The following is a 27,041-nucleotide window of genomic DNA, read 5'->3' on the forward strand; positions in this document are numbered from 1 at the left end:
GCAATCCTACGGCCCATCTCTGAGAATTCAGTCCCAGATACCTACCCATCTCAGGCACTCACATGCACGCTGGACATGCCCGGGACCTGCCCAGGCTAATAGCTCTGTGCTGTCCACGGAGACACAAGCTGTGGCTCTAAAGCCATGAGGCTGGTGAGCATGTGCAACTTGTGAGTCAAGCACATCACTCAATGGTCTCTCCACCCATAAGACTGGTTATTTGTCCAATTCTGCTACGTTGCAACATGCTTTAGATACCAAAATTGTAGATTACTGACCCTGTGTGATATAGGTCTCCACTCTGTGCACACAGCACTATTAAATTCTTCCACCCACTCAAGATTCTATAATGGAACGTATCACAGTATGACTCACATTTGTATTGTCATCTATATTCACGTCTATTTCCATAAGTAGAGTGACCCAGGAGGCAGGAGATGTAAGGAGTTTTTATTTTTTATTTCCCACAACGAGTGGAATAAATAGTGCCTTGTGCATCTTAATTGCATATTAGTTTTTGAAAATACCTTTTAAAGGTGATGAACATGTGTTTACACTCTGATCATTAGACAATCCTGAAGCTATGAGTAGAAAGGGCGTTACATCCAGGACATAATAATGATGAAATGATAGGGGCAAAGACGAGGCTCCATTTCATAGCCCAATGAGGGTAGGGGCCCACGAATTGGACTAGTGGTTCCATGGAGCCATCTCTCCCCCTACTGGTGGGGCAAGTTGGGGAGCTAAAGTCAAGACTTCGCTTTTTCAGATATAACCATCTGTGCTAACTGAGCTGCTGTGTGAGCTTGTTCTCTTGAGCCGGGCAACTTTCAGGCCAGCAGCAGCCAGAGCTGCTCCTGGCTCACCATGAATTAGGCTGCTGGGGCCTGTGCCTGCTGGAAGAGCAAGAGCATGAGGCTGAGACTCAGCAGGGCATGAGGCAGGGGATAAGAAGGGCATCCTTGAAGCCCACAAGTGCTGAAGAAACCAGAGGCTTAAGCATGCCCACGTAAACGGGGGCTCCTCTGGAAGCCATTCTCGGTCTCTCACTGTAAGCTCCCCGCGGGCTTCAATATGATCTCATATTAACTGACAGCCAAACATCAATCTAGGAATAAAAGGCAAGAATGAGCCATCTGGGTGGACCCTGGCCTGCTGCTGGGTGGGAAGGACAGGGAAGGAGTAAGTCATTGTCCCTGTGGTGTGGTGGGGACAACTTTTGGGTCCGTCTCTAAGATTTCCTTGGGGAGTTATATCTTGGGCATATTTGCAACAGCCCAAACCATGCAAAACATAAAAAATTAAACATGTTAAAAGTATTTATTTTTCTTTAGCTATAGATTGAAAATGCCACATTTAAATTTCTGTGGCTGAGGTAAGTGGGAGGTTTGGGTGCATTTAGCTGTGAATTTAAGGCTTGCTCAAGCAAGAAGAATCCATTTGGCTTAGCATTCTTTTAAGACAGGTGTTATAAGCAAAGACAGTAAACCAGAGGTTCAGAGGCTACTCAGCTCTGGCCACATTCTAAATTATAAAGAAAGATTTTTCTTCATGGCAGAAAAAAACAGTGGGACCAAATCACCCATATTAACCCTAGTTTCAGAAAGTCCCAGGTTCAAGGAATCTGTCATGACTTGAAGGACTGTCTACAATTAAAACCAAACAAAAAAGCAAAATCAAATAGATTTCACAAATTTCACAGTTCTCACTCAAGGTGAGCATCAACACCTGCAGACCCTGCGTGCTTGACCTACTACCGTTAGAATATCATCTGCTGTAGATACTGCTGTGATACAAGACATCTTTTCTCAGATCGCATTGTAATTCTTACAGTGGTTTGGAACTATTTCCTTTTCTGGTGTTGTTTCTCAATGCATGCTATTTTTTTCTATGTAGAATTATTACCCTTATTTTAGTCAGTAAAGAGTCCAATATAGCCAATTGGAGGTGTTAGGTTTTTTTCAATTATTAGAATTGAATTACACAATATTTATGTGGTAGATATGATTTGAAATTATGTCTAAGTTAATTAAGTGGATCAGCAGGAATTATTATATTCTCAGGAATAATAAATGTTGTCACCATCTCTGCTTTCTTATGGGTATTTATAAAACACAGACAAGTGTTTTATAAGAGTTTGTAAGAATTCATAGATCCATGGCGAAGGGATAATGAGCATGGGTGCCTCCCTCATTTGAAAAATTCATACCAAGTAAGATTGAGATTAAAAACCTTAAATAAGTAGTTCAGCAACTCAAGTGGAGACTGTGCACTCCTTACTAATCACATACTAATGGAAACATTATTAATACCTCGATGCCCTGGCCTGGCCTTGCTTCCTTCCTCTATTTCCCTGATGATCTCATCTACCCGTTCTGTTGCAGTTGTCAGTTCAATGCCCTTGATTCCCTAATCCACATTTTCAACCAAAAACTCCTTCCCAAGCTTCGTGCCTGCTTGTTCAGCTGTCTGCTAATATCTTCATCTCCAGGTCCCAGAAGTACCTCGCATCTCAAACCAAGTGTCTCACGTTTCCCTTAATCTAACCTTCATCTTCAATTCTCTATTCCTACTAGTGCTGGAAAAATCTCCCAACAGCCAGAAGCCTAGCATAATAAAAGTGTTCCTAGGGGAACATCCCTCGTTATCTTCAACCACTTTCCGGGGGCTGCTGTGTCTCATCTACTCCACTTTTCAATATCTCTTGCGTCTGGCTCCTTTTTTTCCCCAAACACATTACCATCAACTTTTACTAAAACTTCTTCAGTTGTGTTTGAACCGATCTTCCTAGTTTCTTTTTACTCTTTCTGCAATACAATCCATCTTACACACCTCCACCAGATTAATTTTCTTGAAACACCAGTGTGAGTATGTCTCTTTGCTTCAATCACTTCCCTACCTTTAGGATCAAGGAGGAAGTACCAAAGGCTACAAGATCTGATACCTATCTGTAGGCCAAGTCATACTATTTGCCTACATTGAGTATTCTTTGTTTCAGCCATATTGACTCTGACTCTGAAGGACTGAACCTTGGCCCTGTTTCTGTCCCCATGCCTTACTCTGGCTCCATTCTCACCCCTACCATCTAACAGTGTGAAAACTCAACTCAGTTGTTACCTGTTTGGGAGAATTTTTCAGGTTCCAGATCCCTTTGAGACTCAACTTAGTTTCTCTTGGAAACCATTTTTTTTGACTCCAGACTTTCTATTCTACCTCACCCCCAGAATTGGCCAGCTGCCCACCTTCTCTCTTTCTAAAACATCTCATGCATATTTCTTTGACGGTGTTGTTGTAAAACCAGTGTTTTTGTTATTTGTCTACCCACAGCCTATTGAGATATTTTCTGTTTCTCATCCTGCTGTTTTTTCTCAAGACATTTGCTGCCTCCTGCTGTGTGCTATCATTATTTGTCCACAGGGCCTCTTACAGACCCCAATCTCTTGGCAGTGACCTATTATTACTCGATCTCACTAACGGTAGCTGCCCAGATATTACCTGAATAAATTAAAGAAATCACAGAAATCAAAGAACTAAAAGGATTCTTTGAGTTAAAAATTGTTTTGATGACAAAAGTCTAGTCCAATTATGCGACTTGTCATACACTGTGATCATTTTCATTTCTTATTTGAAATGTTGGGCTAATGTCATTATATAAAATGAGGGCAATTTAAGGAAAAAATTTTTAGGCAAAAGTGTTTAAGATGCACATCTATAGCTGTTTGACATCTATGTAAGTGGCAGGAGTCGTTGACGTACCTGGAGACATGTGGCCCAGATTCCTTTTCAAGAAAGGACACGTGCCCCAGATTCTGGGGGTGATGTCAAGTGGCGCCTTTCATTATCAACCTGCATTATGGCTCACCTTCTCCCTGTGCCCAATGCTTCTCCCGCTCCCTCCTTCCACAGGTGTTGATGGTTAAAGCACTCCCTGATAAACACCTTGCACACTAAACGCCCTCTCCGAGACTGCTTCCTGGAGAAACAACCACAAGTTCGCTTTGCGTAGAGTGAAAAATCGATCTACTATTAATAAGGAAAGCAAGTCTGTTTGTAACATTGCCTCTGCATACTCCATCCATCCATCCATGTTGCTTCTATTCATTTTGGGTTGTGGCCTGAAGACAATTAATATGTGTGCTGGGTTCTCTTTTAACAAGACCTCTTTGTACATGATTAACAGTTTCTTCCTATTCTGCAGAATGGAAAGGGATGCTAGAAGCAGGGAAAAAATAGTTTGAAAGTTTAATTGTAAGATTGCTGCTCATTCCCTAAAAATATATCTGTCTATTTGTTTGTTTGTTTGTTTTTACCCCTTTAGCTGTCCTAATTTCAGGCAGTGTCCAGAACTGAAATTTTGTCTTTATTTTTAATATTTTAATTTATTCTAAATAAATGGGATTATGCCTATTCACAAGCTCAAATATATGTGAAATAGAACTAAAATGAGGAAGAATTCAGTGCTAATACCAGAATTAGAAGTCAAGGAACCCCAAAGACTCAACTCAGAAAAACATGAAAGCATGGCAAATATAAATGAACACACATGTGTGCATACATGGATAAATGCCCAAGCACGTATGCACACTACACACTCTGGCCAAAGAGTTCCCAGTAGGTGAGGCCTAAAGCACAGGGCTCATAAGCTGACTACCAGCCAACAGAGTAGCACAGTTGACATAAAAATAGCGTAACTCTGGAATAAATCAGGAGTAAGAGTAGCTAACTCTTCTACAATGGTGGTTAAACAAGATATTTGGATGACCAGATTGTGAGGACTGTAGAGCCATAAATATGACAACATAAATAGAAAGTAAAGAAAAATAATTTTTTTTTTCAAAAATTGCTTAAAATTAAGTCCATGGGAGAAAATGCAATTAAAACATTTGAGGAAGAAAAAAAATCCTTAAGGCATAATGTAGAATTACAATGAAAAGAAACAGAAACTGTTGTTTTCATAAGCTAGAAAGATACAGATTAGACATAAGGAAGGAAAAAGATGAACTGCTTGGAATTTGGGGATAAAAAACACTAGAACTAACACTCACAGCATCTCCTTCTAAGGTACTTTCAAGAAAAATGACTCACCTATCTTATCATCAACCAGACGCCTGCAGTGGGATATGGTGGAAGGAATGGGGTGGATTCTAGTCCTTAGTCCTAGTGACGAGGATTTTTAGCCGTCTTAATTTAAAACTACAGATGAGAAGCAGGCTCCGAGGAGTGGAATTTGCTTGCCCCTTTGTTGGGAAACATTTACATTTCTAAGGGAAACCTCTACCTGTAAAGATGCCTCCCTGTCTGTCCCAGGAAGAAGGGGGATAGCCTTATCTCTAGAAACTCTTAATGCCAGAGGCAAGAACTTAAGTTGGTTACTTTCTGGCAACCTCATGTAACTGACCCCACCCCCCCCCACCCCCACCCCCCTCCACCAAATCCTCCTTTGTCTTTAGCTGAGGATAAAATTCAAGTGGTGACTTCTGCCATTTACTCAATCCGGTTTGATTCTTATCTAAAATTTGTGGGACCACCCAATGGCCGGACCCTACGGGCACTGACACCATTTTAACTTTTTTACATATTCTTTGTCTTGTAAAGAGATAACTCACATACCTATGACTTAAATTTAGCCTTACTCTCCACCCAACTTTGCAGCAGAAGCGGCAGCAGCAACATGCTGGCAGCAGCTCTGTCTGCCCATGGGTCCTGTCCCCATGCCAGTGGCGGCAGCAGCAGCTCCCCATGCCCCAGCAACTCTGACTGCCCATGGGTCATGTCCCCATGCAGGCAGCAGAAGCTCTGACTGCCCCTGGGTCGTGTCCCCATGCAGGCAGCAGAAGCTCTGACTGCCCATGGGTCCTGTCCCCATGCTATTCTATACTATTCTCTAAATAAAAGAGCACTACTGCCAGATCTTAAGAGTCTAAGAAATCTTTCTTTCAACTCCTCGGCTCACGGACCCTGCATCATTTCGAGATGTTTCTTCAAGGCTTCTGATAGAAGATGTTTTATAACCACAACCATTATGTTGAAATAGAATTTCTTTAACATTTAAAAATGATGAACAACTTTAGGATTTATGAGAATTTCTGTACTTAATTAGAGTTACCTTGGACTGAGGAGAATGGCAGGTTGCTTTTCTCCTGGTTGAGGGCAAGAACATGTTTACACAGAAGACCTGGTTAAAAAAAACTGGGTATTTTTCTGATGAACCCAAACTAATCTGCATCTCTAATATTTAAAGAAAAGCCATTTGAATCATGATGGCATGAAAAAATTGAAATATAGCTCACGTGTTACTAATGCAGTGAAGAAAAGACTCATCTGGATGAGTTGAAGGACTTTATTTTTGTTTATATGGACTATTGACAAAAGCAAAACCATGAGAATCCAACTGGAAGTGATGAAAGCCAGGCTAAACGACAAGGATAATGAAGATTTATAATACTGGCATTCATTTTAAAACTTAACTTCTTTTTCCAATCAGCTTCTTTACAATGATTATTAGCAAGAGCAGTTTATTTACTTGAGAAGTATTTTCCATGACCTTGACTTAGAAAAGGTCATCTCTCTTTATAAGCTTGGTTATTAATCATAACTGATTTCAAGTGGCTGTATTTTTTGAGCAAATGCTTAAAATGCTTAAATATGTCAGAGAGAATTCAAAGGTGTAAAAAAATAGTTATGATATTTCAACAACACTTTATGTCAATTAAATTGTTTTGACCAATTTCAACAGATTTTCAAATTTATGACCCCAAAATGTAAGAAAAAACAAATATGTTTTGAAATATATGAAACATCCATAGAGAAAGCTTCAATACACTTCACAGACTAAAATTGTCTCTGACCACACAGCCATGATATCTTAGGATATGGAGAAGAGTGCATAGCATGGGTCATCTAATAAATGATACAGGAAAACTGACTCAATATATAGAGAAAGACACCCACTTCTCCTACCCCTACAACCCTCAGCATGGATTGAAGACCTAACTGTGGACAGTGGAATATAAACATAGAGCAAATGTAGGAAAAAAATGTAGGGATGCATCTTCCCTGACCTCAGAGCCTTCTTAATCAAGATCTCAATGAAGACAATCAAAAACAAAGTTAAGAGACAAGAGATGGTCTTGTAAAAGATTTTCACAACAATTTCTAAGTAATAAGAGATTCATATTTACATTAAAGAACTATAGCAAAGCAGGAAGAAATAGAAAGAAGACATGGCAAAATGGGCAAAGGAAATTCATAAATGAGATACCCAAATACCTGATAAAAATATGAAGAGATGCTCATCCTCAGTGGTGATGGAAGAGAAAACAAATTAAAATAAAACACTACTTTACATGCACTAGATTTGCAAAAATTAGAACGGCAGATAACATCAATTACTGGCAAAGGTGGGGAAATGTGACCTCTCATGCATGGCTGGTGGCTGCATAAACAGGTATAGGAATTTTGGAGAGGGCTGTGCAGTCATTAGCGAAATTAAGTTAAATTCTACAATCTAACAATTCTACTTCCGGGTTCTGTATTTAATAATACACATGGGCACATCTATAAGGATATTCATTGTAGGATTACGTACAGAGCCAAAGAGCTGGGGGACAACCTAAATGTTTACATTTCACGCTTTTATTGTATGTATTTACATACAGATCTTAATAAGGGCATAGAAAGGAGTTTTGAAATAAATATGGTAAGTACACATAAACGTGTGCCTATGGGACAGGGTGGAATATTAGAATTGGCGGATGGTTAAAAAAAAGTTAAAATAAAACAAAACGGAGAATTTGTATGGACTGATGATAATGGTGTGGTATAAAGCAAATATTGACAAAACAAAACAAAGTGCCCAACTGACCAGTCAGCAGCACCCTTAGGGGTTTTTGTTCATGAGCTCAAAGGAATGACAGCCAAGGGACATGGGTTACAACAAAGAAGGCTTATCTTCAGTATGGAGGTGTCACTCTCATTTCCCTCTTTTAGACATTAGACGATGCCTAGAGGGCTGTGTTCCTTTGAGAGCAGACAGACACATCAGTGTCACAGAGGAAATGAGTTGCTGAACAGTCTTGCATACAAAGTAGGTGAACAAATGGGGATGTTAGAGATGGCTAGCCAGGAGGACAGCAGCTCACTGTTGCACACATTTGGGAGCTTATATGGAAAAGGGGGAGAGTTCTGTGCTGCCCTAGAGGGACCAAAGGGACCAGAAATAAGGGGAGGAGCTAGAGAAGGCAGATTTGTATTCAAAGGAGGAAGAACTGTCTGATGATCATGGCCTTGAGGAATCAAGAAGGGCTTAGAGCTCCGTGGGACACTGCACAGACCCTGTGCAGACTAAGTCTGAAAAACACGGGTATGGTGGAGGGGCCATTGAGTTGAGTATCATGTGAGAGGCTAGTCTAGACAAACTCCAAGTTCATTTATATCCTTAAGGTTCTGTCATTGTATCATCTATTTTTGTGTATATAGGCATATATTATACGTACTTATTTATTCCTAGCCATATGTGACTATAATACACATAAATATTTGTACACGATTTTAACCTATGCATATATTTTGTATTTCACATGAATATATTTATACATAATTATAGAAATATATTATATATACTTATACTATACTTATTATATATACTTATATAATATATATAAAATACAATTTACAATGTATATTTATAAGCATAAATATATATCCTATATAAATATAATATACGTATTATTTGTCACATATCATATGTGCATAAACTACACAGTTCTGTTGAACTTATATATTTTGATATTTACTAGTGTTAGGTGCCAATTCATATGAAAGGTCCTACTGCATGATTTCAAACAGTTGAGGGTTGATTTTTCTGATGTAAAATGTTACCAGGGCATTATTAATTAAGCACTATCAAAGGGTCTTTTCCTGTGTGTGTACATGTGCATTTGCAAAGAGTTGGATTATGGGCTAGGCAAGGAAAGTGTAAGTAATTTTCTTAGCGTTCTTTCTTTCTCATCTCTACTTAATTCTCTCTGAGTTCCCATGTTTAACAAGTATTGCAAAACACTATTTCTTAATTTTAATTTTGACTAAGTAGAAAACTGCATTCTTTGACTTTACAACAAATCCAATACATAATCCTTTTCTTTTCCTCTACTTAGAGGAAATTAATTTGAGATATTATTTTTAAAAATTTTTAACAAAAAGTTTCCTTGAAGAAAGGTACCAGCTCATTTCCTAGAATGGAACAGGAATTACAAGGCATTCTTTTTTGTTTTTGTTTTTTGAAAGGCATTCTATCAACAGGATAATCCTGTCAGAAGGAGAGTACTCAGACTGAGTTGGGAGCTCAATTCTGAGATCCTAACCAAAGCAAAGAATTTCTATTCTCTGGAAGCTTGAGAGCTCGAATCCTCACGTCAGGCGAGTTTAGGACGGTGGGACAGTGACAGCCCCCCACTTCGCTGGCCTTCTTTACCACATTTAGATATGAAATTAACAAAGAGAATCTAAAATCCCAATTGAACTCACAAATTACCACAAAAGGATTTCTCACCATTATTATCTTCATGTTTCCCCACTACGTCTATTTTCTCCTGTATTATTCACCATAGAAACTATACACTCCCTAAGAAATTGTTGAAAATCAATATACACATTTTGTGAATGACCAAAATTTATGGCCACATAAGAGCCCAGCAAATAGGACCCACTGAACATTGCTTAACTTTAATAAGGCACCTAAAAGAGAAAAACAACTTGAAATGCCGTGTTTTCTAGAAACGATACTGTAAAGGATTCCAGTAGCTAGAGAGATGGAGAGTGGAAGAAAATGAAAGTGATAAAGAGAGAAGGCCCCTTGCTCCCTGGCAGAGTTGGGTGTGGAAGCTGGTGGAAGTTGATGGTGCTCTGGTTGGAACAGGAAGTGAGCAAATGTCAGCAAGTGGCAGTGGGTGACATGCACAGAGCTGTATCTCTCTCTGCCTGGGCCAAATGACATTAGCTGTCAGGAGCCCCCGAAGAACGATGCCATTAGAAGGCAGTGCTCCTAGCCGCTCACTAGAGATGGGAGGAGAGCAGACACATTATCAGCACTGGTTTTCATTTAGCATTCATTTCCCCAAATGCGCCAACAGCAAGACTGCAAGACTGCCGGGAGGATGGATGAGATTCAGCATATAATAAAAAGCCGCTGTGGATGCAGCATCTTTACGTCGAATTGTGCAGAAAGTGTCCCAGTTAGGCCCCAGAATACAAAAGGTCACTGCCATAAAGTCAGAGACACTGTCAGTGACACCTAATCCTTTCTCCAATTTAAAGCAGGATATGACACGAATTTCTCTTAAATTAGAACGAGACAGTGCTACAAATATAAAAATGAATGAAATATGAAAGAGGGAATATTTGTGGTTGCTCTCGTTGCATTTCCAGTATTATCATCTCATCTCCATATTGGTAAATATTAACTGAAAAAACCCAAAAAAATATAATTCTGAAAGCTTGCTGTTTCTTAGACATTCTTGGCTACTTAAATTTTCAGCTATCTCCCTCTATTAATTTTAGCCTGCTGTCCCCAAATCCCTCTTTCAAAGTTCCCATGGTCTGAATCCACGAGGGGGCTCCACAGACACGTTAGACGAAACCCTACCCTTCGGAAGACTTTCCCAAGACACTAATATTTTAGGTTCCCTCTCTCAGCCTTTCCATCATCCAGAATGGAAATTCTGGAGTCATCTTTGGTTCTTACTCACCCCCCTTCACCAAATTAATTCCTTCCTGTTCATCTCTTCAATTTAACTAATTCTCTCTCTCTTAAATTAAGCCTTTAATATCTCATGCCCTTAACTTTAAACATAACCTTCTTTCTTGACTTTTTAACTAGCTTTCTTCCTGGGTTCTTTGCCTTAATTTCTTCTCACTTCAAACCTGGCTTCCCACTGCAGTATGAATTACTTTTCTAAGACATACCATGAGGTCGTATTGGAACCCAAATATGTGTCTTTGAGTGTTGAATACATCAGTGGACAACTTTGAAGCAGTCTCCTGACTTCCTTACTCTGTTTCTCTGATTAGACTTTATCCACATGCCAAGTCACTGGGAGTATTAATCAAGGTTACACATATGAAAGTGTTTTGTAAACTATAAAGTTTTACATAAATATAAACAGAAGGCGACATTTTTATCTAGCAGCCAATTAACTTCCCTGGCAGTGTTGGTCCCCAGAAATTAGAACACTCAATTAGGCACTGTTCAAGTTCAAAGTGGCACCTAAAATGAGACAGAAAAAAGCTTTGAAATGTGTTAAATATAACACTGCTTGTTTAATTGAAATGAAGTGAAAGAAGGGATTCTTTTTGAGAAGATCAGCCCTGAGCTAACATCCACTGCCAATTCTCCTCTTTTTGCTGAGGAAGACTGGCCCTGAGCTAACATCCGTGCCCATCTTCCTCTACTTTATAGGTGGGACACCTACCACAGCATGGCTTGTCAAGCGGTGTCTTGTCCGCACCTCGGATCCGAACTGGCAAGCCCTGGGCCACTGAAGCGGAACGTGCTAACTGAACCGCTGTGCCACCGGGCTGGCCCCAAAAGAAGGGATTTTTGACTTTCATTTCTCCCTACACGTTTGAGGACTTTCGGTTGGTTAAGATATTTCAGAACTGCTTAAGTTTCAGGCATTATCAACAATTAACATGTTATTTATATCAATTTGAGTTTTTTTTCAAATTTCCCAAGTCATATGCTACAAAGCAGACAAAGGGTCATGACTATCACCAAAAAAGACATCACTGAAAAATAGCATTGTTTTCAAATGCCATCTAAATACACATACACACACACACCACTCTATTCAGTGTTAAAGAAGAATCTCCTGAAAACAAGATAAAAATGGGTTTCACAGTTTGCAGCATTATTGATGGAAACAAGTGGGCCCGCTTCCAAAGGAAGCCAACATTTAACACATCATATTTGCTCTTCCAGAATCATCTGAGTAAAATATTCACTGTGTAGTCTAACAGGAAAGGGAATGGAGCTGTATTTAATGCACAAAATGGGAAAGAGTTTCTTTCGATCCTGATCCACAGAGAGAGTCAAAAACCGCAGTCTTTTCCTGTAATTCAGCTGTTCCTCATCTCTCCTCTTATCATAATTGAAAACAGTAAAGGTTATTCATTTTTAAAAAGCTTTGATGGACTACTAACCCTGACCACTGGAGTGTTATTTAATTTATATATTGCATTTCAAAACATTTTAAAATTCAAATTTAAATGTTCAGAAGTCAATTTGGTTATGACCTTACTAACAACATCGGATTAAAGGCTAAAATTGTTAATAGTGTATAATTGTTACTACATATTGAAAGTTAGAAGTCATTTTAAGCAATAAATGCAAGTGGTATCTTAAACCAAATTACTCTAAATATCTTTGTAAGAGTGCAATGCATGTGAATATAACAGACACAAAAAAGAATGCCCTAAACTGACATATAGGAATCCAGAATTTATTATTTTTCACCTGGGAAGTCCCACACTGGCTTATGCATCCTTAACTCTATCCACTCAGCCTGCAATTTTCCTCTTTCAGTATCTACGTTTCATCTATCTACAGAGAAAAGATGAAATTAAGTAAAAGCAAGCTGGGATATCCTGCAGTATTGAAAGCCAACACTGTATTTGGTTTAGAAAATGTTCCTTAAAGCAGAAGAAAATATGTCTTGAAGCAATGATTAACAAAAAGTACATGCTCTCTCCTCTGCCCAGACATACATTTAAAAAATTAATTTAAATCTGATGAACATCAACTCAACATATATTTTTTGACCAAGTTCTGCATTCCTGGCTTCTTGGCAAAACCACTGTTTTTTTTTTTAAGATTGGCCCTGAGCCAACATCTACTGCCAATCTTCTTTTTTTCTTTTTCTCCCCAAAGCTCCCCAGAACATAGTTGTATATTCTAGTTGTAGGTCCTTCTAGTTCTGATATGTGAGACGCCACCTCAGCATGGCTTTAGGAGCAGCGCTAGGTCTGCGCCCAGGATCCGAACCAGCAAAACCCTGGGACACCAAAGTGGAGCACACGAACTCAACCACTTGGCCATGGGGCTGACCCCAAATCCATTGTTTAAAGTCTTTCCCATCAAACTTTTGTTAGTGTGTGATAGTCTCACATGGTGGGGTCTCCTGAGAGATCTGATCTGTCATCAAGGAGCCTATTATTAGAGACAGACGAGGATGTCTCTTGCTTTGTTCATATGGCTGTTGTAATAGTCATAGATCTGTTTGATCTCAGTATCTTCCTGCATCTGGATGACTTTTCTGCTTTCTTTATCTCTCTGATTTGATTGTCGCACCTGACATCCTCCTTTCATCTGGCCTCTCTCCTCCACCCTCCCTATCAATGGTCTTTGCTTGGCTTCCATTGCCTAAGATGGTTCTTCTTCTCCCTGGGGTTGGTTTTAGAGAGAATTCTTAGCCATTGGATAGAATTTATTTTCTGAAATATTGACCTGCTCAGGGGCCTTTCTCGATTGAGCACATTTTAATATGCAAAGTGAATACACGTTCTGAAGTCGTTATGAGCCCTGTTCATATTTTAAGTCACTGTCTTAACACAGCTTGTATTGTCAGCTGCTTTCATTTTCCTCCTTCTTTGATCTTTCAATCTTCTCCCTGGCATGGGGGTGTGGGTGGAGGCAGGCAGCCTATGCAGGTACCCCATTGCTCTGGCCATAGACACTGGTCCAGGAATGGGCTGGTGGCCTATGGAATGCCAACCAGAGTCCCTCTGTAGGATTTTCCTACATGGAACGGTCAGGAAAGGGCTCTGTTCTTCTCTGTCATAGTTGTGGGCATGTGAGTACAGAGATATTCAGGGCCAATTTTTCTGCCATATCAAGAAGCTGCTCTGAGGGAATTAAACTGATGTGCGGAGGGAAGCACCAAAGACACAGACAGAACATCCAGATGGTCATTATGGGTCTAGATCAGGCCTCCCCTGAGGCCCACCCTATCTCTGCCCCTCCCAAAGTTTGGCTTAACATGCCCTTGAATTTCCATCCCTATCTCCCCCAATACACTATTGTAATTGCTGTTAAACTGGTGGATTCCTGCACTTTTTTTTATAAATAGGGTCATGGTCAATACACTGCTTCCCAATCTAGGAAATTTAACAAGACAAATTTAAATTTCAGACAGTTCTTGTTTGAATTTTTGTCAGACTTTGTCTTTAGACATTTGGTGAATAGGTTTTGCTGTGCGTCTGCCTAAGCGACTGATGTCCGCCTACATGAAGGTGAAATCTGCAGTGGGGTACGCAGAGTCCCTCGACAGTCACACTTAGGCCTGTGCCCTTACACATTATCTATTCACTGTTGTCTCCAAATCCACATCCCAGAATCCTAAATACCACTCTCCTAAATGCAGTTTCCTACTTACTGGATCCAATTATTTGTGTAATATATATTTCAACCTCAACATGTCAAAAAGTAGACTCCTAATTTCTTCCCTTAGACTGTTCCACTAGATCTTTTGCTAACTCAGTTGATGGCAGGGCTCTTCTTGCCATAGCTCAGGTCAGAATTTTGGAGTTATCCTTCCATCTTTGTTTCTCTCACAGCCACATCCAATCCATCAGGAAATCCTATTGAATAGACCTTAAAAACATGCCCAGAATCTTTCTTCTACTTTCTATCTCTCTGGTCCAAGCCCTCCTATCTCTCACCTGGATTAGCCTTCTAAGAGGTCACTGTGCTTGTCTCTTCTTGCCCTTTAGCCTAATTCTCAGCACAGGAGTCAGAAGTATCCTTTTAAAACCCAAGTCAGACCATGTGACTTCTGTTTAAAATCACCCGATATATCCCCTCATCTCACTCAAAAGAAAAAACTCAAGTCATTACAACCCAAATCTAGGTCCCACATGAAATGGTCCTGCTAATTCTGACCTCATTCCTATTAATTTCATCCTCGTTCACTCTGCTTCAGCCACACTAGCCTCTCTGCTCTTCCTCAAGCTTGCCAGGCACACTCCTGTTTTTGTTCTATCTGTTCCCTTTGTCTAGAATGTTCTTCCCCAGATATCTGCTTGGCTCTCTTGCACACCTCTATGTCCTTGCTCAAATCTCACCTTCTTAAAGAAGCCTTCCCTGACCACTCTGTTAAATATTGCAAATCCCATATCCCAACGACTGCCCCACTCACCACCAGCCATTTCTCACCAGGCGGCTATAATGAAACATTTCACAAAATAGGATTGTCCTTTTGTTTGGCAGCCTTTGTAAAGGAGCTGAAAATATTTATAGTGCATAATATATGCTTAAAAGAAAAAGATTCCTGAAAACACAACTGTTTGATTAAATTGTGAAATTTTGTTTCCTAAAATCATAGATATGCTGGTTATAAAAGCCAATAAATTCTCCTTTGGGGCATAAGCTGGTTTTTGGATTGGTCTCTGTCACTTAAAATCGAAAGGGCCAAGATTAATACATTGATTTATGCTGATCTGGAAAAGAATAAAAGTTTTTGGAATTTTAAGAGTAAAAGTGATTCAGATGGTCTTTATTTGAACTTATGTCTCCTAAAAGAATGGTATTAAAATATTTATATTCATTTATCCAATGGCCATAGTTCTGGCGATTTTTCCTGAAAGAAATAATCTTAAAAGCAGAGAAAGGCCAACACATAAAAAAGCTCATTTGATGCATCATTCATAATGAGTGAACATTAAAAATAAATGAAACGTTTAGCACTGAATATTTTCAAAATGTAGTTTGCAGACCCATGGGGATCCTTGAAACCATTTTAATGAATCTGCAAGAAGACAACCATTTTCATTAGAGTACTAACATGTTATTTGCTTTTCTCATTTTGTGGACATTTGCACAGATGTGCAAAAATAGTGGTGGGTAAGACTGGTAGAACCTTAGCACAAATCACACTAGCACATCAGAATATACTAGAAGTTGTATCGTTTACCAACACATATCCCAGTCGTTGTTGTTTTCTTAAACCAGTTTCATTTAAGGACACTTACGAAGCCATAAAAACAATAATTTTAATAAATCTTGACCCATGAGTTCATGTCATGTTTAATGTTCAATGTTCTGTGTAACAAAATGGGAAGAATGAACAAAACACTTCCACTGCCTGCTGAGAAGGTTGTTGATTTCGAGTAAAGTAGTTGTGCGCTTGCTGAGTTACAAGCTCAACTAGCCACTTTTTCCACGGAATTTCATTGCTTCCTCAAAGAATGTCTACCTAAAAACTACAGTTATTCAGGCTCGTTTATTTGGCAGACATTTTCCTGGAAAAGAAAGAAATGAGCCTGTCACTCCTACAATCACAACTGACAGTGTTTGTTGTAAACAATAAAACTCACACTTTCAAGCAAAAAAATAGAATTTTGGAAAACTTGTACTGTCACCATGAACTTGACAGCTTTCCAATACTTAGAGACCTTTCTCATGGAATCACGGTGATATTTTGATATTGTATAATGAATTGTGTCAACATTTGGAAGCTCTACATAGCTCAGAGAACCAATCATTTCCAAATGATCAACCTGTCATGGTACAAAACCATGTGTTGGTAAAACATTCATTCAAAGGGTATAAGAGAGTAATGAATTCTAAGATAGGAGAGTACGAAAAATTCATTAAAAAGGTGCAAATTCTCCATCGCAGCTAGCCTTTAACATACTGCCATGTTTTAATTCTCTGCATGGTATTGAATACTGTAAAGTATTTTCTAGTTTATTTACTTGCTTTATTTTTTGTCTCTCCTGATTGGAAGCAAAGCTTCATGACGGAAAAGATTTTGTCTACCTTCTTCATCACTGTTTTCCTCACGGCCCAGAGTGGCGCCTGGCACAGAGTAGATGTTCCATACATGATGGCAGAAGACATAAATACAACCACAAAATTGACTTTTATGCAGGTATGACCCGTCTTGTTTGTCAAGATTTTCTAATGATTTGAAAAAATTCTTAAGATAGGTGGTTATTAAAAAAATTCAAAATTATTCATTTGCAAGTGTATCTAAGGTAGAACAGATATTAGATAACATACAGTACATAACATATTACATATTGTATGTGTGTGTGTATATTTATAGGCGTTCCTAGAAAGGTAAACGGAAACGGTTTGTGAGAAAAGATGGTGGGGAAGACCATGGAAAACCCATGCAACTTTGTAAGGAGGACACCAAAGACAATGAGTGGTACACAGGGAGATAACTTGGACAGCTCAAGCAGGCAGCTTAACGTGGCAGGAGGCTGCTTTCACAGATTTTTGAAACTGTTTCATAACATATTAGAGCTATTTTCATGACCGACTTCATGTAGATTATTTACATAATTGGAAATTTTCATTTTAGGTTCAGCTGAGGAAACTGAATTGAGGAATGGAAGAAACAGTCTCCTCTAAGGGTCTGCCACTATAAAGCTGTGTGTTCCTGGACGGGTCTTGCCACTTTATTGGTCTTTACTGATAAGGAGATTGGAGTTGAGTTGCATTATCTCCAAAGTTCATCCTCATGGTTAGATTCCATGATAGTCTATGTCATGATGTCATGATGTAAGGAATAACTTAAAAGTCAAGAAATTTTCTACGTAGTCCTTTAGTCATTTAATTCCTATATTGTTACTTGGAAGTGTTCATTCACTCAAGATGAGAAGCTTGTATGAAATCCTCTTTCTTCCAGTTGGATTCTAAAAGAACTCATTTTTAGGAAAAGAAAGATACATGTTTTAAAATTATCTCTCAGAAAACTAGATAACCAAGCCAACGATGCATTTCTTTTTTCTATGGTAATATTAACAGCACACGCCCTCCTGAAAATCAAGCCAAAAGTTCACACGAAAAGATAGCTATATCGACCACAGGTCTTGCAAGATGCAGTAGTAAAGAGAACAGAACATCTAATGTTCTAATCCAATCATTCCATGGTGTTTACAATTGTCCTACTCTAAATGTGCAGATTCTTAGATTGTTCCACTCCTAATTGTTGATCTGGTGAAGCAGCAATGGCAGGTTGTGTGGGGGTGGAGAGGAACAGCCTTACCTTTAACGGTCACATGGACACTCTGGCTGGTGGAGAGCTGCGGCTGAACCAGCACGTTGCACGTGTACTCGCCCTCGTCCACTTCTTTTTGCACGTCTGAGAGTTTCAGAGTTCCATTGTTCTCAAACGCCACTTGGCGGTGGTTAAAAGGAAGCAGATTAGAGTTCTTGTACCATTTGATGGAGTAATATGGATAGCCAATCACTCGACAGTGAATGTACGTGTCCCGTCCTGCTATTGCTGTGATATTTTTCATTGGTCGAATGCTTGCAGGCCCTAGAGAGACACAAAGAAACTCTTGAAAATAATTTAAGGGTACTTCTCATGTGCAGAAATGGGTACACTTTTCCTTGAGTTAAAAATGTAGGTTATTTTCACATAAGACATCTTTTTCAATTTAATAAGTTTCTCTGTATTTGGCATTTTCCACTAAGGAGGTTTTTTTCTTTTCCTTTAATTTCATTACTTCCAAATGAGTTGAGTGAGTGTTAAATACTTTAATTATCAATAACTTCCATTAAAACATTTTGAATTACAAGGTAAAAGGCAATTTAATCAATAAAAAGCAACTAGTCTGCACAGCACACTCATGCTCTTTCTGTGAAAACACTGGTAGCAATTCGGCTGTTTAGCTCTCTCTATAAAATAGATATGAAGATGGAGGGTATGCCACGTTGCACTATGAATGTAAGTTAAGATAGCATGTACATGAAGGTTTGCCATGAATGTAGGAGAACAGAAGAGGAAGAAGGAAGAGGCATGCAGAGCATTAACCAGGAAAGGAAAGATCCAGTGGACAAATCTAAGAGAAAAAGAAGGGGAGAAGCTGACTAAAGAAATCAAAACGCCGTTTCCAACGTTAACCCAATCAGTGCCATTCCTGAGTAGGAAGGAAAGGGCAGGAAATGAGAAGCAATAGTTAATCCGTTTTGGCATTCCAAGACTCAGCTCAGTGCATGCAGAAACCTTCTTCTCCACTACAATGAGTTATGTGTGTTTTTTTGAGGAGCTGATTTGACAAGCACCTCTTACGTTTATTCGAGCCTGGTACAGGACGACTCCTGCCGAGTTGTTGGCCGTGCAGCGGTACACTCCCCCATCCCGGACCTGAGAGCTGGAGATGTTTAGGTAGCTGACCACGTTTCCCTCTGACGTGATCATCTGGCTGATGCGGTGACTGCCACCCTTGAGAATAGGGTCGTCATCCAGGGTCCACGTGATTGTGGGCAATGGAGTTCCCTTCACGTTGCACATGAGGGAAACCGGTTCTGCTGGACTCACTACTTTTTCACTAAAGGCGGAAATGATTTTAGGAGTTCCATCTGTAGGAAGACAAATCATGGAAGGAAGTGGCACATACAAATAATTAAACAACTTCCAAGTACATTTATTTAATGATTAGGAGGTAGATGATTACTAAATGACTAAGGCTTATTAAACACTACAAAAAAGCCTGGTTTTATTGATAAAGCTAAATCCCAATAACAATAAGATTTCACTTTCAAAAGAGATAAACACAGCATTAGCAAGCTTCAATAAATTGCTTATGTATTTCCTGATTATCATAACAAGAAGAATAACAATGCAGCCGAGATATTCATATTAAACAATGTCAGCTCTTAAGAAGTCTACAATTCAAAACTGGTATGTGCCCCTCCCAAAACTGTAAACAGAGGAAATCCACACCCCTAGTCACTGCAGCTTTCTACTTCCCCAAGGTCATTCGGGATTGCTCACTAGGGAACTGCTTAGAGGAAGAAAGACTGAGAAACTGATTATCTAATCTTTCTTTTCTCATAAGAAATAACCTCTTGTAGTTTTAATGACAAATGGGACATACATGTAAATTTCCAAGAAGCCTCTGAGAATGAGTAAAAGCTAAATAAAGTTTGACCTTTCTGGCACGTATTAAATATCTCTATAAGTATCTTAAGTAGGGTGGCCATATAATTTATCATCCAACCTGGGGCGCTTTTGAGAATGGAATGGGTACTATGAACAATTATAACAGGAGAACAGACACAACTCAAGGTTATCCCAGGCAAACTAGGAGCTTAGTCTTAGGGAAATTTCCATGGGAATTTCCCATATTTTCAACAAAGACCAAGTTTTCATATTCCATTATTTTTCTATCACAGATGTGGACTACTTCCCTCGTATTGTATAGTAGTAATCACAAATGCATGTTTCTTTTTTTTATATGGCTCCCCATGAAAAAAAAAGAGAGAGACATGCATATTACAGAAAAATACTTGAAAGTCAAAGGAAGGAAAAGTTGTGAATAGGCCTACTAGCTTCAGGGAAATAAATCAACACTGTGACACTTCTTTTCTAGGCGTAAGTGGCTCATTATTTGTGGGTCACAATTATGTCACATAATTGTGATCACATGCAACAGGATTTTTGATTTTAGTAATAAACTTTGCTGAAGGAGATAGTTTTTTAAAAGGATTTTTGTGCTCATTTTCAGGATTCATCGCAGAATGAAAGATAATGATTACCAGATATTATTTTTTAGGTTCTAATTTTTATTATAAGACTTATAGATATCTATTGTTGAAAAACCGGAAAGTATAGATACAGAAAAGACATATGGGAGACAGAACTGAAGATAGCTTGCAATTTCATCACAGAGAGATAACTGTTAGCACTTCCAAGTCCTGAAGAAAGAGTTACTCATTGACCCAAAACCTTGAAGCCCATTCTGTGGCCAGCGGGGCCAGCTGTGTGGGGTTCTCATGACGGGAAGCGTTGTGGTGAGGTGCTGCACTACAGTCTGCTACCATCTTTTCATTTGCAAATTCCTGAATCTTCTTCATTCCAACTCACATTCTGATTGCCTGGAGAAGGCTCTCAAGTATGTTTTTTCCCAGATGCATTCATAAGGAGCACATCTCAGTGTCCTTGTGTTGCAAACATCTCCCTTACCCTCCCAAAGATCAGAAAAAGAACTTCCTAATATTAAAATGAAGACCCTGCATTTCTGCCCTTAGAATACGGCAGACACTGCTTCAACAGGCTTTGCATTTAATTCACAGAGAAGTTAGACATCATCCTGATTTTTATTCTCTGTACATAATCAGTTGTTGATGCTGGGGGATGTTGAGATTATTTTATTTGACCTTACAATTCAACTTTATCTTCAGGATGTATTTAGCTGTAAATTTCTTTGCACTGATTTTTACACCGTGGACTGGAAACTCAAGTCATTTTTATCTGTTTAGGAACGTTTTCTTCAGTTATACTGTTTTTTCATAGATAAAGTTTACATACAGTGAAATGTGCAGATCTTAAGTGTACAAACAGAATGAGTTTTCTTAAATATATACACCTGTGTAACCAACATAACGCTCGAGATATAAAACATTTCCATCATCCCGCAACATGGGGATCATCCATCATCCTTATTCCTAGGGCTCCTTTAAATCAATCCTCACTCACCATGGGCAGTCACTGTTCTGATTTCTATCACCATGAATTAATTCTGTGTGTTCTTGACCTTCAAACCCATGTAATCACAGAGGATGTACCTTTATACATGCATATATTCTACCATAACCACAGTACAATTAGCAAAATTAAGAAATGTGACTTTGGAACAGTACCATTACCTAATGTACTGTCCACATTGAAAGCCTGCCAATTGACCCAAAATGTCCCTTATAGCTATTTTTTCCCTGTTCAATCAGTATTACACATTACATTTATTTGTCATGTCTCTTTAGTCTCTTTTAATCTGGAACTTTCTTAGGTCTCTTATATTTCTTGACTTTGACATTTTTGAAGAGTTACTTTGTAGTAACTATTTCCTCAGGATTAGAAGCAGGTTGTGCATTTGTGGCCAAAATATCATGGAAGTAATGTTGTTTCCATGTGCTTATAGGACATTGTATATCTCCTTTTGTGAAATGTCTGCTCAAATCTTTTGTCCACTTTTATATTAGACTGTTTGCCTTTGTTATTGATTTGTAGAAATTCTTTATGTACGCTGAATACAAGTATCTATACATATGTCAGAATCACATAATGGTTAGATATATTTGTCAGATAGCTTATATAAATGACACAGAATGTTTGTCAGGCACATATATAGAATATAACACATATGTGTGCTCATGTGTGTAAAATAGCTTCTTTCAGTCTGTAGTTGCCTTTTCCTTTTCTTAATGATGTCTTTCTCTTTGCCACTCTGTGTTTTCTTGGTCCTAAGAAAGCTTTATCTATCCCAAAATGATGAAGAATTCTTCTGTGCTTCTTTTTCGAGACTTTATAGTTTTTGACTTTAAATTTCAATCTATAATTCATATCCCATTAATTTTTGTGTAAAGTATAAAGTGTCAGGTAGGGATTGACATTCATTTCTTTCCATACCTTCATTGAGTAGTTTCGGTACTGTTGGTCGAAAAGACTTTCCTTTACCTATTGAATATCGTGTGTTCTTTTGCAAATCCCTTCAACATATATGTGTGAGCATGTTTCTGGACCATCGATTGTGTTCCACCGAGCAATACATCTACCTCGTTTAATGCAGATGTAGAGTAAGTCTTCAAACCTAGTAGGATGAGTCCTCCAACTTTATTCCTTTTTTCAAGACTGTTGGAGTGATTCTCAGTTCTTTACTTTTCCATATATATTTTTTAAATCCGTTTGGACTACAGGACTTCCACTTTTCTATATAAATTTTAAAGTCATCCATAAAAGCTGTAGAGATTTTGATTGGGATTACATCAATCATTTTAGAGAGAACCGTTACCTTAAGAAATTACTTTCCCAGTCCTTGAATATGGCATGTCCTTCCAATGTTTCAGGTTCTCACAATTTTATATTAGCAATGTTGTATCGTTTTACATGTTGAGCTCTCTCACATCTGTTGTTAAATTATTCCTAAATGTCTTATGTTTTATGCTAATGTAATGGGAATTTTAAAATATTATTTTCCAATTGTTTGTTCCTACTATGTAAAAATAAAATTGCATTTTTTACATTGATCTTGTATCCTATGACTTCCTAAACCCACTTACGCTTCTAGGAATTGTTTGATAGATTTCTTGGGGTTTTCTAAGTAAACAAGTCCTGTGATTAAAGACAGCTGAAATTTTTCCTTTCCAAACTTTATACATTTTGTTTTCTATTCATGCCTGGCTAGGACTTGTAGTACAACGTTGGATAGAAGTGGAAGGTGTGAGCCTCCTAGCCTTGGTCTCAATGTTAAATGAAAAATATTTAATGTTTAACCGTTAAGGATGACTATAGCTATAGATTATTCATAGATGCCATTATAGATTGTTCATAGATGACATTAATCAGGTCAAGGAAGTTCCTTATCCTCCTAGTTTGCTGAGAATTTTCCTTCTGAATGGATGTTGAATTTTGTCAAATGATTTTTTTGTTGATATATTGAGGTCATCAATTACTTTTTCTCCTTTATTCTGTTAATATGATGACTTACATATACATAGATAAGTTTTATTTTTAATGTTTTGCCAATCTTGCACTTATGGGATAAATTCCAACTGAGTTTTATATAGACAGATGCATAGATATACAGATCCATATATACATATTTATATATATATACATATTTGTATAGAGAGACACTTACACAAATACATATTTATATGTATATGAATACTAATATGTATATGTGTATGTATGCATATACCTATATGTATTTTTGGGGGGAGGAGGTGAGGAATGTTGGCCCTGAGCCAACATCTATTGCCAATATCCCTCTTTTTTGCTTGAAGAAGAGCGGCCCTGGGCTAACATCTGTCCCAATCCTCCTCCACTTTGTACATGGGATGCCACCACAGCATGGCTGATGAGTGGAGTGTAGGTCCACACCTGGCATCCGAACCCGCAAACTCCAGGCTGTTGAAGTGGAACACACAAACTCAACCACAATGCCACCAGCCTGGCACATCTATCTATATAATTTTAATCACCTGTGCTAAAATTTAAGATTATAATCTCCATGTGAAATGTAAGAACCTTGAAACAAATACTTTCAAATAATTTAATTTATATTCTGTTCTTTGGGTTATTATCTATTTATGTTATAAACTCTATAATACAGTGTTGTGATTTTATAATTGTATGATTTGTCAATTGTTTAAAAAAATGAAAAGAAAAAAACAATTTTGCTAAATTTTTTTAACATATTTACTATCATTTCTCATGTTCTTTATTCCTACAGATCTAAGCTTCCATTTTAGGTCATTTCCCTTCAGCCTGAATGACTTCTTATTCTTTTCTTTTTTGCTGAGGAACAGTCCCCCTGAGCTAACATCTGTTGCCAATCTTCCTCTTTTCTTGCTTGAGGAAGATTAGCCCTGAGCTAATAGCTGTGCCAAACTTCCTCTATTTTGTATGTGGGTCACTGCCACAGCATGGCCGTTGAGTGGAGTAGTTCTACACCGGGGATCCAAATCCATGAACCCAGGCCACCAAAGTGGGGTGTACTGAACTTCACCACTATGCCACGAGGTTGACCTCATGACTTCATTTTTTTATGTAATATGTTTCCTCCCTCAGAATTACAAGATTTTCTATTTATCTTTTTTTTCAGCAACTTGATTCAGATATGCCTGCATGTGATTTTCTTTTTATTTATGCTTCTTGGGGCTTGCTGAGTTTCTTGGCTTATTTTTTAAACCAAATTTGGGAAAATTATAGTCATTACTTTTTCAAATATTTTTCTTCCTCATTCTCTGTCTGCTATTTCTCTGGCCCTCTAATTATACGTATATCAGGCCATCTGATAAATGTCCCACATGCCATTGAGGCTCTGTTCATTTTCCTTGCAGTCTTCTTTCTCTCTGTGCTTCATGTTGGATATTTTATTTTAATTAATCTTCAAGTTCACTGACCCTCTCTTCCTCCTTCTCTGATCTTCCATTAAAGTCAATACAGTGAATTTTCCATTTCTCTTGGTTCCTTTTTATAGTTTCCATTTTCTCTGCTGGTCTTTCCAAGATGTTCATTCCTTATGCCTATACTTTCCTTTAAGTTATTGAACATATTTTAAATAGAAGCTTTAAAGTCTTTGCTTATTCTAACATCTGGGTTCTCTCAATGTCTATTTCTATTGGCTACTTTGCCTTTTGACCTCTGGTCACAACGTCCTGTTGTAGTTGTTTTTTTTTGTATGTCTACTTATTTTTATTGTATACTTGGACCTGCCTTCAAATTTTTGCAGTTCAGGTGTCCACTAAGTTTTTCAAGGAATTTTGCTTTTAGATTTTAGGATTCCCTACTGTTATTTCCTCTTTCCTGGAATTCCTACTCACCTCCTTCAATAAGCAGGTGATTTGACAGTACAGACCTCTGCCCTTCCATACCTCAATCCCATAAGACTGCAGCTTTCTGCTTTTCTTCTAGTGCTCTAGTTTTTTTCCCCCTACCCCACAAAGACTGGAGAATGTCCATCCTGAGGGGAAATGTGGTATCAATGTAGATATCACCCAGTTCTTTCTCCTTCTTTTAAAGGTCAAATCATTTATGTCTGCTTTTGAGTGTCTCCCCAGTGTCCGCATACACTTTTGCTTTCCCCAAATTTCATAATTTTTATCTTCTTGCAAGTTAATCTGATACATGCTATTCTATAATTTCCTGAAATAGGACCTGTTCTTATTCTTTTTTTACTATTCCATTCTCCAGTTATTCTGGTTTTGATCTTGAACCCATAATTATTAGATTCTATTTTCTTTACACTTCATTCCAATTCTTTTGGCCTCAGAGGAAATACTCTCAGATTATGCATTCTATCAATGGCCATTCTTAGTTCATAGTATTGTGAGATTTTATGATTTATGTTAAACCATAAAATAATAGGAGGTTTTATCGGAAAATACTAGTTAGACACCACTTTAATGCAGATATTAGATATGTGTTTGTAATTCCATTTCTGCTCTCTTTTGCTACATTAGAACTGTCATCTCTCAGAAGAGAAAAAAATAAAGTGAAGCTTCTTGTCCTGAATGGAAACTGACATGCGACAAATAAATCCATGAGTATGCTCTGTAGGCTCCTCTGCCCCCCCTTTTTTATTCAAGTGACAGGCTTTTTTGGAGATGAAAGCAGACATTATTTCCCCAGTGAGTGCTGAGTGTCTTTGAAATCTTTCTTGCTGTCACTCTCCGATAACCTGAACTCTTCTGACATTATTATGGATTATCAATATGCTCTTTAGGTTTTCTTAGTCACATGAGATGGTTGCCAAGGTAACCAGACCTGGACAGGTAATCTCTCCCTTTTCTACAAAGAATCTGAAAATAGTGACTATGTAAAAACTACAGTGCATCATCATTAACAAACCGGCTCTTTACAAATTGATTATTTTCTGCACTTAATTATTATGTGGAACACAGTGTCAGGCATTTAATAGGAGTACCATGCCTTCAGCTACTTTTCCTCTGATTTAAAGATCTCACTGTCTGCAAGGAAATTCTAAAATCAAAATAAGAATCTCATTGCTTTAAGCCTGTTCCTTCTTAAAATTAGCCAAGTTTAAGAAAGTAACAATAGAAATACCCTGTTAGCATGAAGACATATTTAAATTTATTTTCATATATAAATGGATTTTATTGTTCCCCCTGTAGGCTATATGAAAGTCATGTAATTATTTTAATAAGTTGGCAACATATGAATTTTAAATTACATATAAGGACACAATTTCCAACAAGACATGCAAATATATAGATAAAACCTAGTTTAATAACTGATGATAAACATATGTCTCACTTGAGTGTTACCTTGATAGCTTCTTTCCTTGGCTGATTGATAAGCTTGAAGATGTAAGTAGGCAGTTAAGAAAAGAAAACAGTACAACATACCTAAAACCTATTACCACATCCCAAGGTAATTCCTCACAAATTCCATTCACGTAAATCTGGACCCAATCAGTGGCAACCCTCAAACCAGATCCATTTGCATTACATCAAAATGTTGCCCTGCATTTTGCCTTTAAAGTTTTGCTTCTCAACTGGAGGC

The 27,041-nt window shown here is 38.1% G+C and overlaps 1 protein-coding gene across 4 annotated transcripts in view; it reads right to left on the bottom strand.

Annotated features, from left to right (window-relative positions):
- The window catches only part of DSCAM (DS cell adhesion molecule), a 687,554-nt gene that overhangs the window by 244,765 nt on the left and 415,748 nt on the right, over positions 1–27,041 (bottom strand). For all 4 annotated transcript variants that reach the window (XR_011495418.1, XR_011495417.1, XM_014839281.3 and 1 more), the window contains exons 7-8: positions 19,076–19,372; positions 18,051–18,326 (exon numbers count right to left, since the gene is read on the bottom strand). Coding sequence is in view for 2 of the 4 variants with exons in the window: in XM_014839281.3 (XP_014694767.2) it covers positions 18,051–18,326; positions 19,076–19,372 (573 nt within the window). In the remaining 2 variants the exon portion in view is untranslated. The remainder of the gene's footprint in view (positions 1–18,050; positions 18,327–19,075; positions 19,373–27,041) is intronic.

This window comes from Equus asinus, chromosome 18, assembly GCF_041296235.1.
Source record: "Equus asinus isolate D_3611 breed Donkey chromosome 18, EquAss-T2T_v2, whole genome shotgun sequence".
NCBI lineage: Eukaryota > Metazoa > Chordata > Mammalia > Perissodactyla > Equidae > Equus > Equus asinus.